Source organism: Lytechinus variegatus, chromosome 17 (genome assembly GCF_018143015.1).
Source record: "Lytechinus variegatus isolate NC3 chromosome 17, Lvar_3.0, whole genome shotgun sequence".
NCBI classification, from domain to species: domain Eukaryota; kingdom Metazoa; phylum Echinodermata; class Echinoidea; order Temnopleuroida; family Toxopneustidae; genus Lytechinus; species Lytechinus variegatus.
The window spans coordinates 17,943,486-17,960,590 of record NC_054756.1 but is presented as its reverse complement, the minus strand read 5'-3'; the positions used below and the strand labels follow the sequence as shown (position 1 = coordinate 17,960,590).

The 17,105-nt window shown below is 36.0% G+C and overlaps 1 protein-coding gene across 1 annotated transcript; it reads left to right on the top strand.

Moving 5' to 3' along the window:
• Positions 1–46: 46 nt before the first annotated feature.
• On the top strand, positions 47–7,694 carry LOC121430754. Its single transcript, XM_041628141.1, has 3 exons — positions 47–184; positions 2,648–2,830; positions 4,474–7,694. The coding sequence occupies exons 2-3, from the start codon at positions 2,736–2,738 to the stop codon at positions 5,372–5,374; spliced, it is 996 nt and encodes a 331-aa protein (XP_041484075.1). The 5' UTR covers positions 47–184; positions 2,648–2,735; the 3' UTR covers positions 5,375–7,694.
• Positions 7,695–17,105: the final 9,411 nt, after the last annotated feature.

The window sequence follows — 17,105 nt, the reverse complement described above, 5'->3', positions numbered from 1 at the left end:
TTCTGAAATGGATTTATCATCCGATGGATGAGTAATTGTGACGTAATTTGCGCATGCGTTGAAGAGTAACTACAACAAACATGGCGTGCGATGAGTGAGAAATTGCGAAACTCTTGCAGATGACGTGTTAGTCCAGAAAGGATCACACTCTCCCTATTTTTCATGTAACGAAACTTGTAAACAGGTGAGTTTGCTAAAATGTCACTTTTAATTCTGTTTTTATTGAGAAGTTATATCTCTACCAACTAACATTACAACTCGACTGCGACTCGCCGTGGCCAGTGCAGTGCGACTGCGAGACCCGTCCACGGCCCGGTCGCGAGCAAGATGACGGTGTGGTCCACGACCGCCACGGCCACGGCACAAGTGTGCGCAGCTAAGTAATACCGGTAATTGAGTCGAGTTAAGATTAACAATTTCTTTTCTGTGTCACAAATTCTTTCACTTAATAATGTTCCCTATATTACTATGAGTAAGTATACCAAATATTTTAAAAGTATTTGAAGGAGTTTATTGAATAACACCTCAGGCAGTGATTTTGAAATTTGAGTCGAGATGAAAAAAGAGGTGCCCCAAAAAGGTCATGACTTGAGGGTCATGTGGCATGTCCACTCAATTTTGTCAAGGGTACATTACATGTATTACATGCCGCTTTGCACAGGAAAAATCAAGGCACGATGCATGGAACTCTATGAACTGATCCTTCCACTTTGTACATGTCTGTTCTGGTTAGTTGTACTTTGTACTGTAGGCATGGTAGGTATCTATGTTAGCATGGTCAGACAGCTGGCAGCGCAGTGGTCTGTTTCGAGGAGTTTTTAAATTTAACCCCAAAAATTATTTTATCCTTGTACACAGACGGCACATCCCCCGTCAGGGCTCTTCAATTTTTGTCTTTAATCAAACTTTTGAAAAATGATGCAATCGAAATGCAAATTAATTTTCCTTCTTGGCATTAATTGCCAAAAAATTGGGAAAAATCAAGTTAAAAGGAACAATAACAGTGACTCACCTTCTCTGTTTTAATCCAAACTTAGTACATAAACATATGGCCATTGAGTCCCCTGTACAGATCGCGCTAGAAGTAGAACTTCGGTCTCTGTATTTCAAACACATTTGGTGAGAGAAGCCAACGAAGTTCAGCTGAACAACCAACATAACAGAGGCCGAAGCTTTTGGTCTAGTATGTTACAAACAAAATAAATTTGAGAAATGGGGTGTTTGCTTAATTTCTTCAATACTTTTCATCCTAATTTCAATCCATATTCATCCTCCGGTTAGCCTAAAAAGAGCCAGCATCGAGTTCCTCACAGGTACATGTATTACTCACTGCTGATTTCAAAACATCGCATGGGCATGCGTGAGGGTCGCATATCAAACTGCATCAAGCAGGTGAGGGTGGCTGATGAAGACGTTGAGAAGTCTGCATTTGTTTGCATTTGTTTGCCTTACATGTATAGGAAAAAACTGCTATATGTTTCTCTGCAGATATCCAGCACCATATCTCTGATCTCTGAGAGATCTTTGGCCACTTGCGACAAGTGGTTTGCACATAACACTGAAAAGTGTCAGTTTGCTTGCCAAGAGATAGAATTACCTGGGGCATGCTATTAGTGCAGATGGCCTTATGATGGACCTGGAGAAGGTGGCCACCATTGGTTATTACCCCCCAACCTAAGTAGTTCAAGGAACTGGAAAGATTCGTCGGGATGGTTGGATGGTACCATAATAAGTTCATCCCAGGCTTATAAAATATCTGTGCTATCATGACGAATTTGATATCAAACAAATGAGTACAGTATGTCATGCCCCTTCATCACATTGTATTGTCATCAGGAGCTGAAAAATAGTTGGATGTCATTTTTTTTCCAAAACTCTTCACATTTTAGACAAATTAGAAATAAAAACTTGACAAAAACATATCATATTTAAGCTAGTTACTTCTCAACACAAACATTTCAGATCACACTTTTTTGTTCAGTGGTGACATATAGAAAGTGTAATATAAATCATAGATTTGACATATTTCTATTAAATCATGTTTGAAATTATAATAACAAATACTAGAATACATTTGGCAGGAATATTACTTTTTTCTTCAAAGAAAATTTCACCTGGAATATACTTTATTCCCAACTTCATCCCAATCATGTGAAAGAACTTAATATGCTCTTTCATTTGATATTGAATTTGTCTTGGTATTATTTATATTTCTGAAGATATAGTAAATTTTACGATATTTGGCAAGCGTACAAATTTTATTGAATTCCATGGTGTATGTAAACTTTTGGCCTCAACTGTATATGATAAACACTGAAATGACTAAATTCTAGAGAGTGATAGATTTTTCATAATTGGCAATATTTTGGTCATATTGTGTTACCAGTGCACTGTTATTACAGTGATATATGTATATATATATCAACATAATCAGAAGGCCATAATTTCTTGGGGCAATATGAAATAAAAACATTCTCAATTTGGAATAAAGCTCTACGGTATATGAAGTTGAACAGATTCTGTGGTATATGTACTTGTATGCATATACAGCATTTATACATGTATCTATTGTCTTTGATATTGTATCAACTCAATTAAACAATATCCCTCTCTCCTTTCTTCTCTTTTCTTCTCTTATTATAAACAGGAATCAAGAATCTGTGTGGTGCTTTACATATCTTTCCCTGTCCACTTCCCCCCTCCGTCGCTTAGCCAACATCCAGTCCCTAAATCCCATGGCAACATCGAAGCCGGGAGCTCAGTCAGCGGATGATGACTGGGATGATTACCTTCATGGCATGTTTAAGAAGCTCAAGGTGGACCCAGAAAGGTGAGTACATCATTGGCTCAAAATGAAGAGCTGTGTAACATAATTATCTCGGGTGCCTTTTGATGAAAAATAAAAGTTTATATTTTGGACCAAAGTGTGAGCAACCATGTTTGTAAGTTAAAGATAAATGAAAGTTGTTTCAGTAAAACAGTAATTTCACGAGAAAGCCTGTAAAACCAGGCTTAATTATATCATTGAGGATCTACATGTACATGTAGATCTGTTACAGTTACGTAAATTGAACTTTGTGAAATCTTAGAATCTACAGTGAAAAATGTTCACACTGAAGATCACCAACACAAATAAGCGCATACATGTGGGACAGTGTATTATTATTGTTTTGAATGTCGGCCCGACGCTTGACCCGAATCCCATGCTTTTTTGCTCATTTCTTCCAGAATCCTTTGGCACATATGTTTTATTCATACAAACAGACACTTTGGTGGTCATTTCATTGGATTCTGTACGAACTCATTTTGATATCGTTACCACAACTGGCATTTATCTTTAAAGGTACATGTACAGTAACATTTATCCATGCATTATACAGGGCTGCCATAGTGCCATGTCTTTCTGATTGTCAATGAGATTCCCTGAAAATTAACAGATTTTTAGTTAACTGCAGATTTTCAACATCTCACTGATTCATACATGTACATCAATTCCTTCATTGGATTTTGTGTATTAAGAAAATTTAAAGTTCCACCCTTTCTCTGTCTTCCTGAAATACATGCAGATATCAAAGCAGTTCTAGGTGTTAAATGTATGATGCAGTAATATATACAAATACATGTAGTTGGTGTTCATCTTATTTTGAAATGTCACACATTACAACAGTGCAAAACATGCATGTAGTTTTTCTAGCTTTGAAGATTGCATGGAGGTGGGGGAGATAAGAACAGATGTTAATAGACCAATGTTGGAGATTTTCTTGAATCCAAAAATTTTGTTTTCTTTTTGCTTGTGCTCAAAATTAGAAAGATGAATAGAATGCAGAATGTCAAATTGCATGAATAAAAAGCAATCAAGGTACAGCAAGTGTAATTGTATAATTTTGGATACCTGTTACCTTGAATAAATTTTTTACACTTCTAAACTCAACAGAATGGAACATTCATGCATGTAAATTATTTTCCATGAACCACATGTATTCATGAAATATGATGTTATTCATTTTGTCTCTGACAATACCACAAGGGTATAAACGCATGCTACTGCTGTGTGAAGTAAGAGCTCGGCTACAGTGAAAAAAAGTCACAGGCAGACTGGGCGGGATTGGAACCCATGACCTCTGGATTACTAGACCAGTGTCATAACCACTAGACCACAGGAGTGCCCTTAGTGATCTGGTTTCAAACTATATAATCCCATAGATTGGATATCAAATCAACATGGAATAATTAACATTTCTTGTCTTTGTAAGTGTTGTGTATGTGTAATGAGTTCTGTGTAATCAAATTATTGATATTTATTATTTTGTTAGTTTTCTTTTGTTTTCCATAAAGGAACTCCTTTCTCAACAAGTGAAAACTGCCTGAAGTGCTATCTGTTTTTATGTCCTTTGTAGTTCATGATATAATATTGCACCCTCTGTATTTGAATCGGTGAAGTTTTACACTGACCTTTTGATATTCTCAACACAGGCTAAAAGATGATACCACCTATGGCACCTCTGGGACGAAGCAGAGTTCTCGCTGGTACAACCAGTCCATCAAACCGCCAAAGAAAACCCGTAAATCTCTTGCCCTGCGGAGCTCAAGGAACAGACTGAGTCCATACAGGAGCCTTCTGACTTGCCATGGAGGGAAAGCAACGTGCGAGAATCCGTTAATACGGAGTAGTAAGTTTACCGCTTCGTCTGAACAGGCGAATCGGTTGGCACACGGCAAGATGTGGTCCGAATCTGGAAATGTCAAAGTGAAGTTTGCAGCTGGTGTTGGGAAGTGCTCATGCCCTAAAGAGGAAGTACCATGCAGGTGTGACACAAAGAAGGATGGCGATGTGTGTAGGTGTGGAAGGAAGGTTCCCCCATGCCACATTGGTAGCAAGTGCAAATCTAAGCTTTTATCGTTCAGAACGCTGGCCACCATCATTGAGGAATCTGGTGAAGCAGTTTCAAAAGAGAAACGATCTGAGAAGAAATTGTTTTCTACCGTGCCATCTTACAAGCTGCATGATGGCGCTGCAAGTAAAGCAGCATGTGTGCGCGATGCTTCGGCTGATGCGTCTGCTCGCCCACACTTTTCAAACTATCGAGACGGTGCTACAGGTTTCAACGTTTCTCCAAAGATGCATGTTCCCTTAGCTACTCCACCAGCCACAACTCCATTTCCATCTCAGAGTTCAGTCGGACCGGCTGGCAGGACTTCTAACGTGTCTTGCCGCGTGCCTGCTCGCCCGGAGTATTCTTGTTCGCAAGAGGCAAGAATGGCCATTGACGGTCTTCCTGATGATACGTCGGTTGATGACCTGGCAGGCTATTTTGATAGCATTGTCTACATTCCGAGGAAAATGTCGGCCATGGCGGAGATGATGTATACATGACAGCAGCCAGAGAAGTACCATGGCAGCTAGATTATGATTATTAATTACAAAACTTGTATTTTATTATGTTATTTACATGTATATATGTAACAGCCATTAGACAGAAGAATGTTTAATCTCTTTGAAACAAATGATTAGTCTAGATTATTATTTTTTGTTGGGTTCAATCCTTTTATCCCTAGCATCAGCTTTCAATCCGACTCAGAATGTGATGGTAAAATAATGTCTATCAGATGACAGGTGTTCCGTGTATCAGAATAAGTATTACATGTATGGTCAATAGACCTCGCATGTACACATACTGAACATGTACATGTAAGTACTGCTCAGTATGAGTCCATCTATTTCTGCATACATGTACATCATGGGTGTGAGAGTTCAGATTTTTATCTGATTTCAGATTTTTTTTGTTTTCATTTTCAGCTTAGTTTCAGCTTATTTTTGGCTTTCCTCTGTGCAAAAATTATGGGAGCTCATTCTATTTCAGACTTTTTCAACACTATTCAGCCTCTTTCAGATCTTTTTATTTGTGACCACCCGCACCCTTAATACATGTACCTGTACCTGTATTGGAAAGTTAAGTCACTTTCGATGGCCCAAATTTACCATGTAATCTTTGCAGGCTTCTTCTGAGTGTGTTCTGCTCGCGCAGCATAATTTACTGAGCCCCAAACATGCAGCTACATGTACATGTGTGTTACTGTATCTACATGTACATGTCAATTTTTCTTGACAAGTCTAATGTCATTGAATTATGATGCTTTCCACTAAAAAGCAATTTTATCTAGCCTCCCCGTCGAGCTTTGCGTGATAAATTACACAAAAGGTGATCATGCGATTTTGTAGATTATGCCATGTGTGACATGTGTGCTGGTTTTTTTTATTCGGTCGTATGTTTGATCAACAGTTTCGTCTGACAAGTTGTCAGATCTGACATCTTGTTGGACAAAAATGTTGTTGAAATACTCCCCCAGTCCCCTACTGGCCGAATGATCTACCAAAATTGCCAGGCCTAGTTACATGTAGAACCTTACTTTCTTTGAAAAAAAGAAGAAATCAGCAGAATGTCATTTTTTTATACATGTAGCTTGATAATGAGCAGAAGTTTGTAATTTCTGAAAAAGGGAATGTAGATTGCACACCTTTGCAGTTCATTTAGGGTAGGGGAAGGTGGGGTATTAAAGTTGTGACACTTTTTGCATTTTGTATGTTAGAATTGATATGACTAATAATCTTGTAAGAATAAGTACCTTGTCTTTAAATTCAATTCTTAGGAAATATTTTTCACATATAACTTTCTACCCCCACACTGAAAGTCATCACCTTTGAAAAAAAAAAACGATGTAAAATGGCTCAAATTGCACTATCTGTGGGGTAAGTTGTGCCACCTTCTGGGGTAAGTTGAGCCACAAAAATTAAGTACAAAATGCATGTGGGAAGAACCAGCATGTCAATATTTTATTTAAAGTCTTCACTTGCTACACCGTAATTCTCTATAAATACTAACATCCTCTAAAAGTAAAAGAACCTGTCATGTGAATTTGCTCTTTTCTGCCTGTCATATCAATGGCTTTTTAAGGTTTTTTTTATTATACATTAAGAATTACCATGGCTCAACTTGCCTTATCTTGGCTAGCTCAATTTACCCCAGTCCGAACTTATTGCGATATTTTCACATCCACACATTTATTATGCATCCATCATGTAAAAGACTATGACAAGATTGAGAATCTACAATGTATACCTGGACTAACGATATTGTTCTTACATGTATGATGTCTTTATTATATTAAAAGGCGTGTGGGTAAAAAGCACTGATGTTTTTCACACCCTTATACTTTTTTTGCTGAAATTTGTATTTTCCCTCTAAAAAGTACTTTTTGTTTCAAAGTTGAAAACAATGTGGTGGGATTAAAGGCTATGTAATAGGTCATCAATACATGACACCACCACAATGCCTGACTCGTTCATTATTGGCCTGGAATGGTGGCTCAACTTGCCCCTACATAGTATATGCTCAACTTGTACCCTGCCTTTACATGTAACACAATTCATGGATTAATGGAATACATTTTTCTGCATATAAAGCCTCAAACCATAATCAACCTGTATGTACATTTTCCATTTATGGCCCAGATTGTAATTTACATGTACATGTAGTACTCCACATATACTTAACTTTCTGGCAGTGTTAATGAGGTTTGGATTGCAGTTGACACCAAAATTTTTCTTTGTCATTGGTTTCATTTGATTCATTCTAGTTGTTCAAGTTGTACTTGATTTTCTTTTTTTTTAAAGTAGAACGTCGCTTTTTTGCAAGTTTAGATAGTGTTCTCAAGGTATTTGACAGCCTTTACAATGTACATATGAAGTACATGTATAAAGCTTATCCCCACATGTAAGTTAGCAGTTATACAAGGTCAATTATCGTTCATTCAATTATAAACAGAATGGGCACCTGTAAATGGACTTTCAGTTTAATTATATTTTTTTGCTGATGCTTCCATACGGAAGAAATTCTTATTCATGTGACTTGACTTCCCTGTAATGTGAAGAAATGTAAGCACTGAATGTAGGTGAAACAAGTGTTTTCTAAAGCTTGAGGATGTACATTTACAGGGATGCAGGGGAACTTGCCCAAAGGAGCCCTGAAAATTCACATAGGGGCCAATGTAAATTGTTCTAGAATGTATTAAAGTTGGCTGGTGAGCTCAGAGTCAAAACATAGTCCCAGAATTTTTTCCTTTTATTTTTCTCTTGACAATATGTATTCTATGAACACTTACATGTATAGAGACCCTGCTTTTAGTTCTTGTTGTTTTAATATTCCTTGTTAATTTGAAGGACAAATGAAAGCATATTTCTACATTTTGTTCATTGGATAACAATGTCAAATGAACCTCCATTTGAAGTTTTCTAACCCCCCCCCAAAAAAAAAAAAAAAAATATGGGCTAAAACCCCTGCCAGAAAAATCTCCTTAGAGAGAAGAAGACGGAACTCATTTCAGTTCTGGATTTGACATTTCATTAATTTCTTGAAGTGACAAGCACTGTCTTATCATTTCACACATTTCACAATTTCTATTTACATTTTTTTTCAATATTTTATATTTGTTCATATACCTGTTCAGAATCCATTAAATCCATTATTCAACATTGAATATTTATCTCAATAGTTGTGTCAGCATGACCTGGGTGGAGAATATGACTACATGTATGTATTTTGAGAAGATGATTAAAAGGTGATTATGTGGACCCCATTTCACCTGCATGTACACCAACCCTCTTCTCTTCAAATTTTTAAAATGAAAAATCTTACGCTAAAGTCACATGACCTATGATTCATGGATACAATTTGTAAAACCTGAAAAGCTTCTTAAAACACATGTATAATGAAAATGTTAATCTGTTTTATACCTAAAATAGCACTTTGTATCATCCCAAAAAGGTGCTACGTAAATCCAATTTTAAATTATGATTATAACTATTTCATTTGCCAGTTCAAGAGTCGGTTTTACCAATGTTACTGTAGTATTACTTAGTATTCCTTTCCTTCGTGAGATTTTGATTTTACATGTAGTTTACTCAAATTTGGCTGTGTTGAAAGATATACTAAAACTAATATATCCAGGAAAGTTTTATGAATTAAATTGTCATGTGTCATTTGTGGTATTACTTTTCTTTCACCTGGGCCCATTTCACAAAGAGTTTGGTCAATGGTGCAGATGCATGAGTGAAATTATTCACAAGTCCCAAATGTGCATCTCACCTTTGATTACATGAAAAGCAAGGTATGATCCGTTTTTGACTTGTGATTGATTACATCTATGTGTGTAACGGACCTCTTGTATACTAGTATAAGGGGGTTTTTGCACTGCCATGCAGAGCGCTTTCAAGAACACAGATAATGTATTGTCAAATGTCCTTTATGACAATTAAAGGTCAAGTCCACCTCAGAAAAATGTTGATTTGAATCAATAGAGAAAAATCAGACAAGCACAATGCTGAAAATTTCATCAAAATCGGATGTAAAATAAGAAAGTTATGACATTTCAAAGTTTCACTTATTTTCAACAAAATAGTTATATGAACGAGCCAGTATCATCCAAATGAGAGAGTCGATGATGTCACTCACTCACTATTTCTTTTGTTTTTTATTGTTTGAATTATACAATATTTCAATTTTTACGAATTTGACGATTAGGACCTCCTTACCTGAAGCACAAAATGTTAAAATAATGGAATTCCATGTGTTCAGTGAGGAATGAAACTTAATTTCACATGACAATGACGAGAAAATAGAAATATTTCATATTTCATGTAATAAATTACAAAAGAAATAGTGAGTGTGTGATGTCATCAACTCTCTCATTTGGATGTAACTGGCTCGTTCATATAACCATTTTGTTGAAAATAAGCGAAACTTTAAAATGCCACAACTTTCTTATTTTACAACCGATTTTGATGAAATTTTCAGTGTTATGCTTGTTGAATTTTTCTCTTTTTATTCAAATCAAGTTTTTGTTGGGGTGGACTTGTCCTTTAACAACCAAGAAGTCTTTGTCAAAAATTTGTGAATCAAAACAAAAGCGTCCCGGAATCTGGACAAAGGACATATTACAATTTTTTCGTCAGCGCCGAAATGGAGGATGAACTGCTGTTCCGGATCACCAATTTTCGACAAAAACCTCCTAGCTGTTCATTGTTATTTGACGGGCATTTTTAATACATTTTACTGCATTCTAAAATTCGTGTTGCATGGCGGTGGGAAAACTCACGAATTACATGTACGAGTGGCAAATTTTCTCCCGCAAGTGGGTTAAAGGCGGGAGAAAGAATGGAAATGAATTGGGTAAGAAGGAGAGAGAGAGAGAGAAAAAAAGAATGAATGGAAGAAAAGGGAGGAAGTGACAAGAAGAAAACAAATTTTAAGTGAAGAAAGACAACAAGGAATGCTTGACTCCCCCTCCCCTTTGCTTTCCCCTTTTTTTTAATTTAATATATTCTTTTCATTTCCTTCCCGCCTTTCTTTTCACATCTGTGTTTCTTAATTGCTGAGTCAGGGTTGTAACCTCCCCTTAACAACAGGGGCCGTGGAGAGAGTTTAGGTGTGGCGGGTGAAAATGCCTATAAAAACAATATTGTTCACGTTTTTGTAAATGGTTAACAAAACGCCAATGTTTATTCCTTGTGAAAATGGAAGAAACCGGCAAGCAACTACATCACAGTCGTTCGAAGTTAGCACATTGCGTTTCATTGGGTCAATACAAAAGCCATTAACTAAAGGGGGAATAGGAAGAGAAACATTGAGCAAACATAAGGCTGAATATTTTATTGGAATTCCAAATAAACTTACAATGTAAAATTGCACTTATTTTTACAAAATAGTAGTATTGACAACAGTGATAAGCAATGAGAGAATCGATGATATTATTTTTTTTTTAATTTTATGTTTGAATCATATGCAATATTTATTTCATTTTCAGTTTTGACAATACTCGCTATATATTAATATCCCATTAGGTTGCAACAATGGAAATTTCACATGTTCGGGAAGGGGATGAACCTTATTGGACCTTTTTAATGTGGTCGAAAAGGGTGAAAATTAAGATGTTCCAATTATAGAATAAAAGAAATATATATACAAATTAATATTAATTAATAAAATAAATATATACAAATACATGTCAAGGTAGGAACCAAACATCGTGTTATACTTGAGGAGGATAATATTTAATATATATACATATATACATATAATGAATCTTGCATTTTATTGTTTGAAATTAAAATAAAAAGAACATATCTTACAATATGGAGGACTTAATCGAATTACAGCAGGTTGCAGCAACGGTTTTTTTCTTGAATATTCAGACAGGTATAAAACTTTTTCATCATTATAATGAGGATAATGTTAAGATATTTCACCTGTAAATGCAATAATCAAAACAGACATCATAGTCCCCGGGGGGGGGGGGCACTCAGTATATAATGCATAGTGGGTATGTGCCGCGGAGGGGACCCCCATTTTTACACTCAAATATCCGTTCCAAGGCATAGCATTTTTGCCTAATTGTTGAGAAAAAAACACAGAAAGCCGCTTCAAGGCATAGCATTTTCTTCTTATCGAGAAAAAAGAAGAGGGAAATCCGCTCCAAAAAAACTTCCAAAGCTTCGTATATTTTTCATTACGCCGCTCCGATCGCGTTGAATGAGCTGCAATTTTGGTGAAAAGCGGCCGCAGAGCTCCCCGGCGTAGGCCGCGCTAGCTGTATCATGCACGCATGACCGTTCCGGAGGGAGGCTCCAAGGACCCCCGTTTTCACAAACATTTGTCGTTCCGAAGCCCGTTCCGAGGACCCTCCTTTTTACAATAAGCCCGCTCCAAGGCCCCCGTTTTTTGTCTCGCCCGCGGCACACCCCCACCACTTTTTTGGTCGAGTGCCCCCCCCCCCCTCCCCAGGATCATAGTCAGGATTTCAGATTGAAAAAGTTTCCATTTGGTCTGATTTAAAAGAAAGTACACAAGATGGCGCTCTTCTTTCACACCAGAAACTAGAATCAAACCTGTTTCGACGAAACAAATTATGCTACTCTAATTTGGTTTTGAGCCTAGTCATTTTATAAACCAAAGGAAACGAAAATACACGTTTTGAGCGGAAACATTTTCACAGAGTTGTGGATTTTGTTTAAATTCAATTTTTTTTTGACATAAGAAGCGATCAAAAAGAAATAGTCATAGCTCTGCTATTCCTTGATGGAATTTCGTTTTGTCGTGAAGTGAGTTGTAAAATTACTAATAAAAATACGGGAAATGTTTAAGGAAAGTCCAACAAATAGTAATAAGATTATTTGGTTTTTTTTTTAATTTTATTTGTGACGTCATTTAGTTCGAGCATGAGCAGCTGCCCCCACATATCATGTGAAATAAAATGTATAAATTTCAATTTTAAATTGTTCATGATGACTAAAAAATGCTTCTTTCAGAAGCGGGTGTGATATAATTTCTCTGTTAATATTATATTGAAGGTACAATGCAAGCAAATTTTTTTAAAAAACAATAAAAAAGTACACTTTATTATTTTTACCACACGATATTGTGGAAGCTGCTATATATGATGTCACAAATAAATGAAATTCTACATCTTTTTAATCCCGGATGCATTTTCCTCAAACCTTTACAAACATTTTTCTGTTACTTCTAGCTTTTTCCATTTTTACTATGAACTTTTCATCAAGGTGAACCTCCCCTTTTACATGTTTTCCTCGTTGATTTGTTTGATATTGAAACTGCTTGATATCAGGATCAACTCATTTAGGTCAGTTTAGTTTTTGTTTCGATATTCCACGTAAGACAAAACAGAGCATATAAATTTAAAATAATAACTGTATGCATACATTTTGATTTTGTATCACTTTATTTCAATATTCATAAAGGATCAGGGGCCCGTTGGAGAAAGAGTTGCAATCAAACGCAACTCTAAAAATCACGCGCAACTTGATTTTCAACCAATCAACAGCGCGCATTTCGGGCTTGCGATTGATTTTTTGACTTGCGTTTAAACGCAACTCTTTCTGCAACGGACCCCAGATGTCATATGATGAAATAAAACAATTACATAGAAGTTTACAAACACAATTAACAAAGGAAGTGAAAGTAGCCCAGGTCCTGGCTTATTACTGCCGAAGCAGGATATACAATATAGAACAAAATACAAGATAGAAAAGAGAACAGAATAATATATCATAGATAGCAAAGATCTTAGTTGCGATTAATCTCGTAATATATTCTTATATTCTATAGTCCAAATAAATAAATCATGTAAACAGGTAAACATATGAATAAGCGAGTTACTCTATATAGTTATTAATTTTATTGTTGTTATACATGTATTTGGTCTTTATCATCGTCCTCATTAATATTGTTTATTTGTATAACTGCTTTTATTCATATTTTACTATATTATCATTATTGTTATTATTGTTAATATTGTTTTACTGTTATTTGGTAATTATCATATTGTCAATAATGAACTTGGGAAAGCAACATTATGATAGCTACACAATACCAAAGTATAACTGTAAGGATTTACCATATTGTACTTTTGTAGATATAATTATGTAACGATGTAGGTGTAACATAATTTTATTAGGTAAAGTGAAATCAAATGCAAGGTTGGTAACAAACGTTCAAATCTGACTATTAAAGAAGTACGATTTGAGATATACTTTTTAAGATTTACAATATAGAATTACGTTCTTAGGATTTTTATTTCTAATTTCATTTCTAAATAATCAGGCCAAAGTCTCTTGTATGAATTTTGCACCGGACCCCGAAATCTTTTTTCAGGTTTCTGTTTCATAAAAGCTGTTTTCATCAAACGGGCATTCCAGGCTGGAAATAATTCTTAATAGATGAATTAAAATTCACAAAGCAAAATGCTAATAAATTCATCGAAATCCGCTAACAAATTATGTGATTATATGTTTTAATGTTTAGCAAGAATTTGTAAAAATAGTTATATGCATGTCGTCATGAATATTCATTTGGTGAGCCGATGAAGTTATATCCGCGCTTTCGTTTTTCCTGTGTTATTACATGAGATCATAATTATTTGATATTTTCAGATATGTCTCCCTTGTGATAAAATAAGTTGCAATAATGAATATATAATGCATTATATCAGCTGTCAATCCAATTTATTCAATTCGTTGAGGAAAAAAAATCCATAAAGATAATTTCATATACAAAAAACCCAAAAGAACAAATGGGGATGTGACATCATCGGTTTGCTCATTGAATAATCATAAAGAATGTATAGATTTGATCTGTTTTATTGAAGAAATGCAAATCTTTAAAATGCCAAAGCTTTGTTATTACTTGTCCGATTTTGATCTAATTTTCATTGTTTTGTTTGTCTATTTTTTTCTTTATCTGTTCAAATCATAATATTTTCAGCCTGGAGTACTCCTTTAGGTTCAATTCAGAGGCGGCGAAACGCATTGTCTTTTTTTCTTCTTTTTTTTTTGGGGGGGGGGGAGCCCCAAACGGGCACTTATATGCCAAAAGGGCATTTTGGTGCAAACGGATATTTTCACCATGAGATTATCATTTGTGTGGAAGAAAGTGTGTTTTGGAATAATCAAGTTGAGCAAAGTTTTTTCTAAAGTGATTTTGATTGATAAGATGTACATGTTTAGGTTTTATATTTTTTGAGCGAGCGTAGCGAGAGAGTGGTTTTGAAACAAGGGCACTTATATGCCAAATAGGGAATATTGGTGCTAACGGGCATTTTCACTAAGAGATTGCCATTTTTGTGAAGAAGTTTAGTGTCTTGTAATAATTAACTTGAAAAAAGTTCTTTTCAAGTGATTTCTGATTGATGAGATATATATGCTCAGGTTTTATTTTTTGCTAGCGAGCGTAGAGAGCGCTTTGAAAAAAATTCAAATCTGAAGTTGCAAAACTTTTCCTCAATGGACCTTATTTCTGTTTAACGGGCATCCTTGCGAGACGTTGCGAGCGGCGCGAATCTCAAGCTCAAACTTTTTGAAATTTCATGTAATAAGACATGAAAAGTAACCATTCCGAGCATTTTTGTAATCATGAAAAAGGTATGTGAATCTAATTAAATAATTAACGTGAAATTATTAATTTACTGACCAGAAAAGAAACCTTTTACAGACCGCATTTAGCATCATGGATAGTATCCCACCGATTGAATAATGCGAGTGCGAAGCGCGAGTTGAAAATCTGTGACCTTTTAACCAGAAAACTGGACATTATAGGCATTTTATTTAACCAGGAACAGAATGACTACCTTAATAATTGGTGGGAGTGCAAAACACGAGCCAAAAGATGTTTGATATTCCATCCTGAAAACTGGACATTCTAAGCATTTTTGTATGAACAGGAGGAGTATCTTACCAAACTATTATTGATGGGAGCGCGAAGCCAAAAAAATTGATTTTCCACCTGAAAACTGGATATTCTAAGCAATGTTTGTAACCAGGAACAGAACGAATACCTTACACTAAATGATAATTGATGGGATCGCGAAGAGCTAGCCCCAAAATTTGTGATTTTTAACCTGAAATGAATTATGTTTTACTTCGAAAAACGCTAATTCATTTTGAAAAGGGCACATCTCATTTTTAAGACGGGGCATTTTCCATTTTGAAAAAAAAATTGCATACGGGGATTTTTTTTATATTTATTTATGTTCCGCCGCCCCTGGTACAATTCAGCATTATGACTGGTTCGCCGCGAAAGGTCGTGACCCTTTTCTTCTTGAAAAAATTCCGATAATCCGGGGTCACAAACTTAGATCAAGTAACTATTCTCCGTGGAACCCTGGGGCCGATTGCACGAAAGGGTCTTTCCAAGGACCGCCTTTTGTGTCGCCCATCTTTTATGATATGCAAAAAGCGGGGCGTTTCTGAAATTTATGATAAAGAATAAGATTCGTTAGCTTGCTTTTAAAATCAAATTTTATACAATTTCATGATATATCACATCATTTTATAAACAAATATTTTGCTAATTTCAACAGACGAATGAATGTTTGCAGATGATTTATTTAAAATGCGTTTCACATGGCGCATCATAAAAGATGGGCGACACGAAAGACGGTCCTTGCAAAGACACTTTCGTGCAATCGGCCCCTGGACCTTATAGAGTTCAATGGTTTACATAGCTATTGTTTACTATGGTATTGTTAGAGACTCGTCGTTTGAAGACATTCGCATCATGCCTCACTCCATAGTTGAATAGTTGCCTTTTGGTAAGCTTTGCTCAACAAGTTTGTTCTCTCATTGCAGGCCTTCGTGATCTTCTTGTTCTTGATTTTTCTCTCACTTTATCATCATCAACATCAACTGTAATATGTTGTGTCCGTCCGCTCAATGTCGAGGACAAGCGACTCGAGATATACGTGCCACAAGAATTTTATATAAAATGATACTCGTGCTGGTGGCCCTGAAAAAAGGGCTGATATCGAATAGAAGGGCACTGAAAGAGGAACAATAGATACCCTGGCTGCCTGCCCCAACCTTCCGGGTGCTGACCATGCTGACATCACGGTCAACGTGACAGATACAGATAAGTGCATAATTGGCTTTCCCTTTAATTTCTCTATCACATGTTCTTTTTTTAAAATCATTTTTTACATGATTGATACCCATAAATGAAGAGTTCAGGCATTATCTATCACAAGAGCAGATTGGCATGGGGCTCGTCTAAGAGATACAACTATTTTCAAATTTGTCGTCATGGCAACTACCATGGTAGTTTCCATTGATACCACATAATAACTCCAGACTTCTGAAACGGGTAGCTTGTCTTTCTTTTTCCATACTGAAGTGTTGAAATATTTACATCCTGCTTTCTGTATTGTGAGCCCACAAATATTGGCCGTACGCAATGGGGGGGGGGGGGGGGGTGACCCCAGATATACCTTCTACCTTATTATGTTTCACATAAGAATGGCTTTTTATCTTTCTTTTTTAATCACTCGAGATGACCATTCCGGCATGAAATAAACACCGGCGTAAAGAAAAAGAAAAGGGGGAGGGGGCCTTATTGACCCATTTTTTTACAAACAAGAAAAAGGGGGAGAAATAGAAATAAAAGGAAAATGGATAAAATAGGATAATTTTTGCTCGCTTGCAGGTTTGTCACCTTTCCCCCCTATGCCCTATCTGCATGGCCTCCTGAATATTTATAGCTGAT

Excerpts from the sequence above, each read along its gene's own strand:
- LOC121430754 (XM_041628141.1), top strand. The coding sequence starts at position 2,736 with ATGGCAACATCGAAGCCGGGAGCTCAGTCAGCGGATGATGACTGGGAT. Across the intron at positions 2,831-4,473 it reads CTCAAGGTGGACCCAGAAAG|GCTAAAAGATGATACCACCT; the intron begins GTGAGTACATCA and ends TTCTCAACACAG.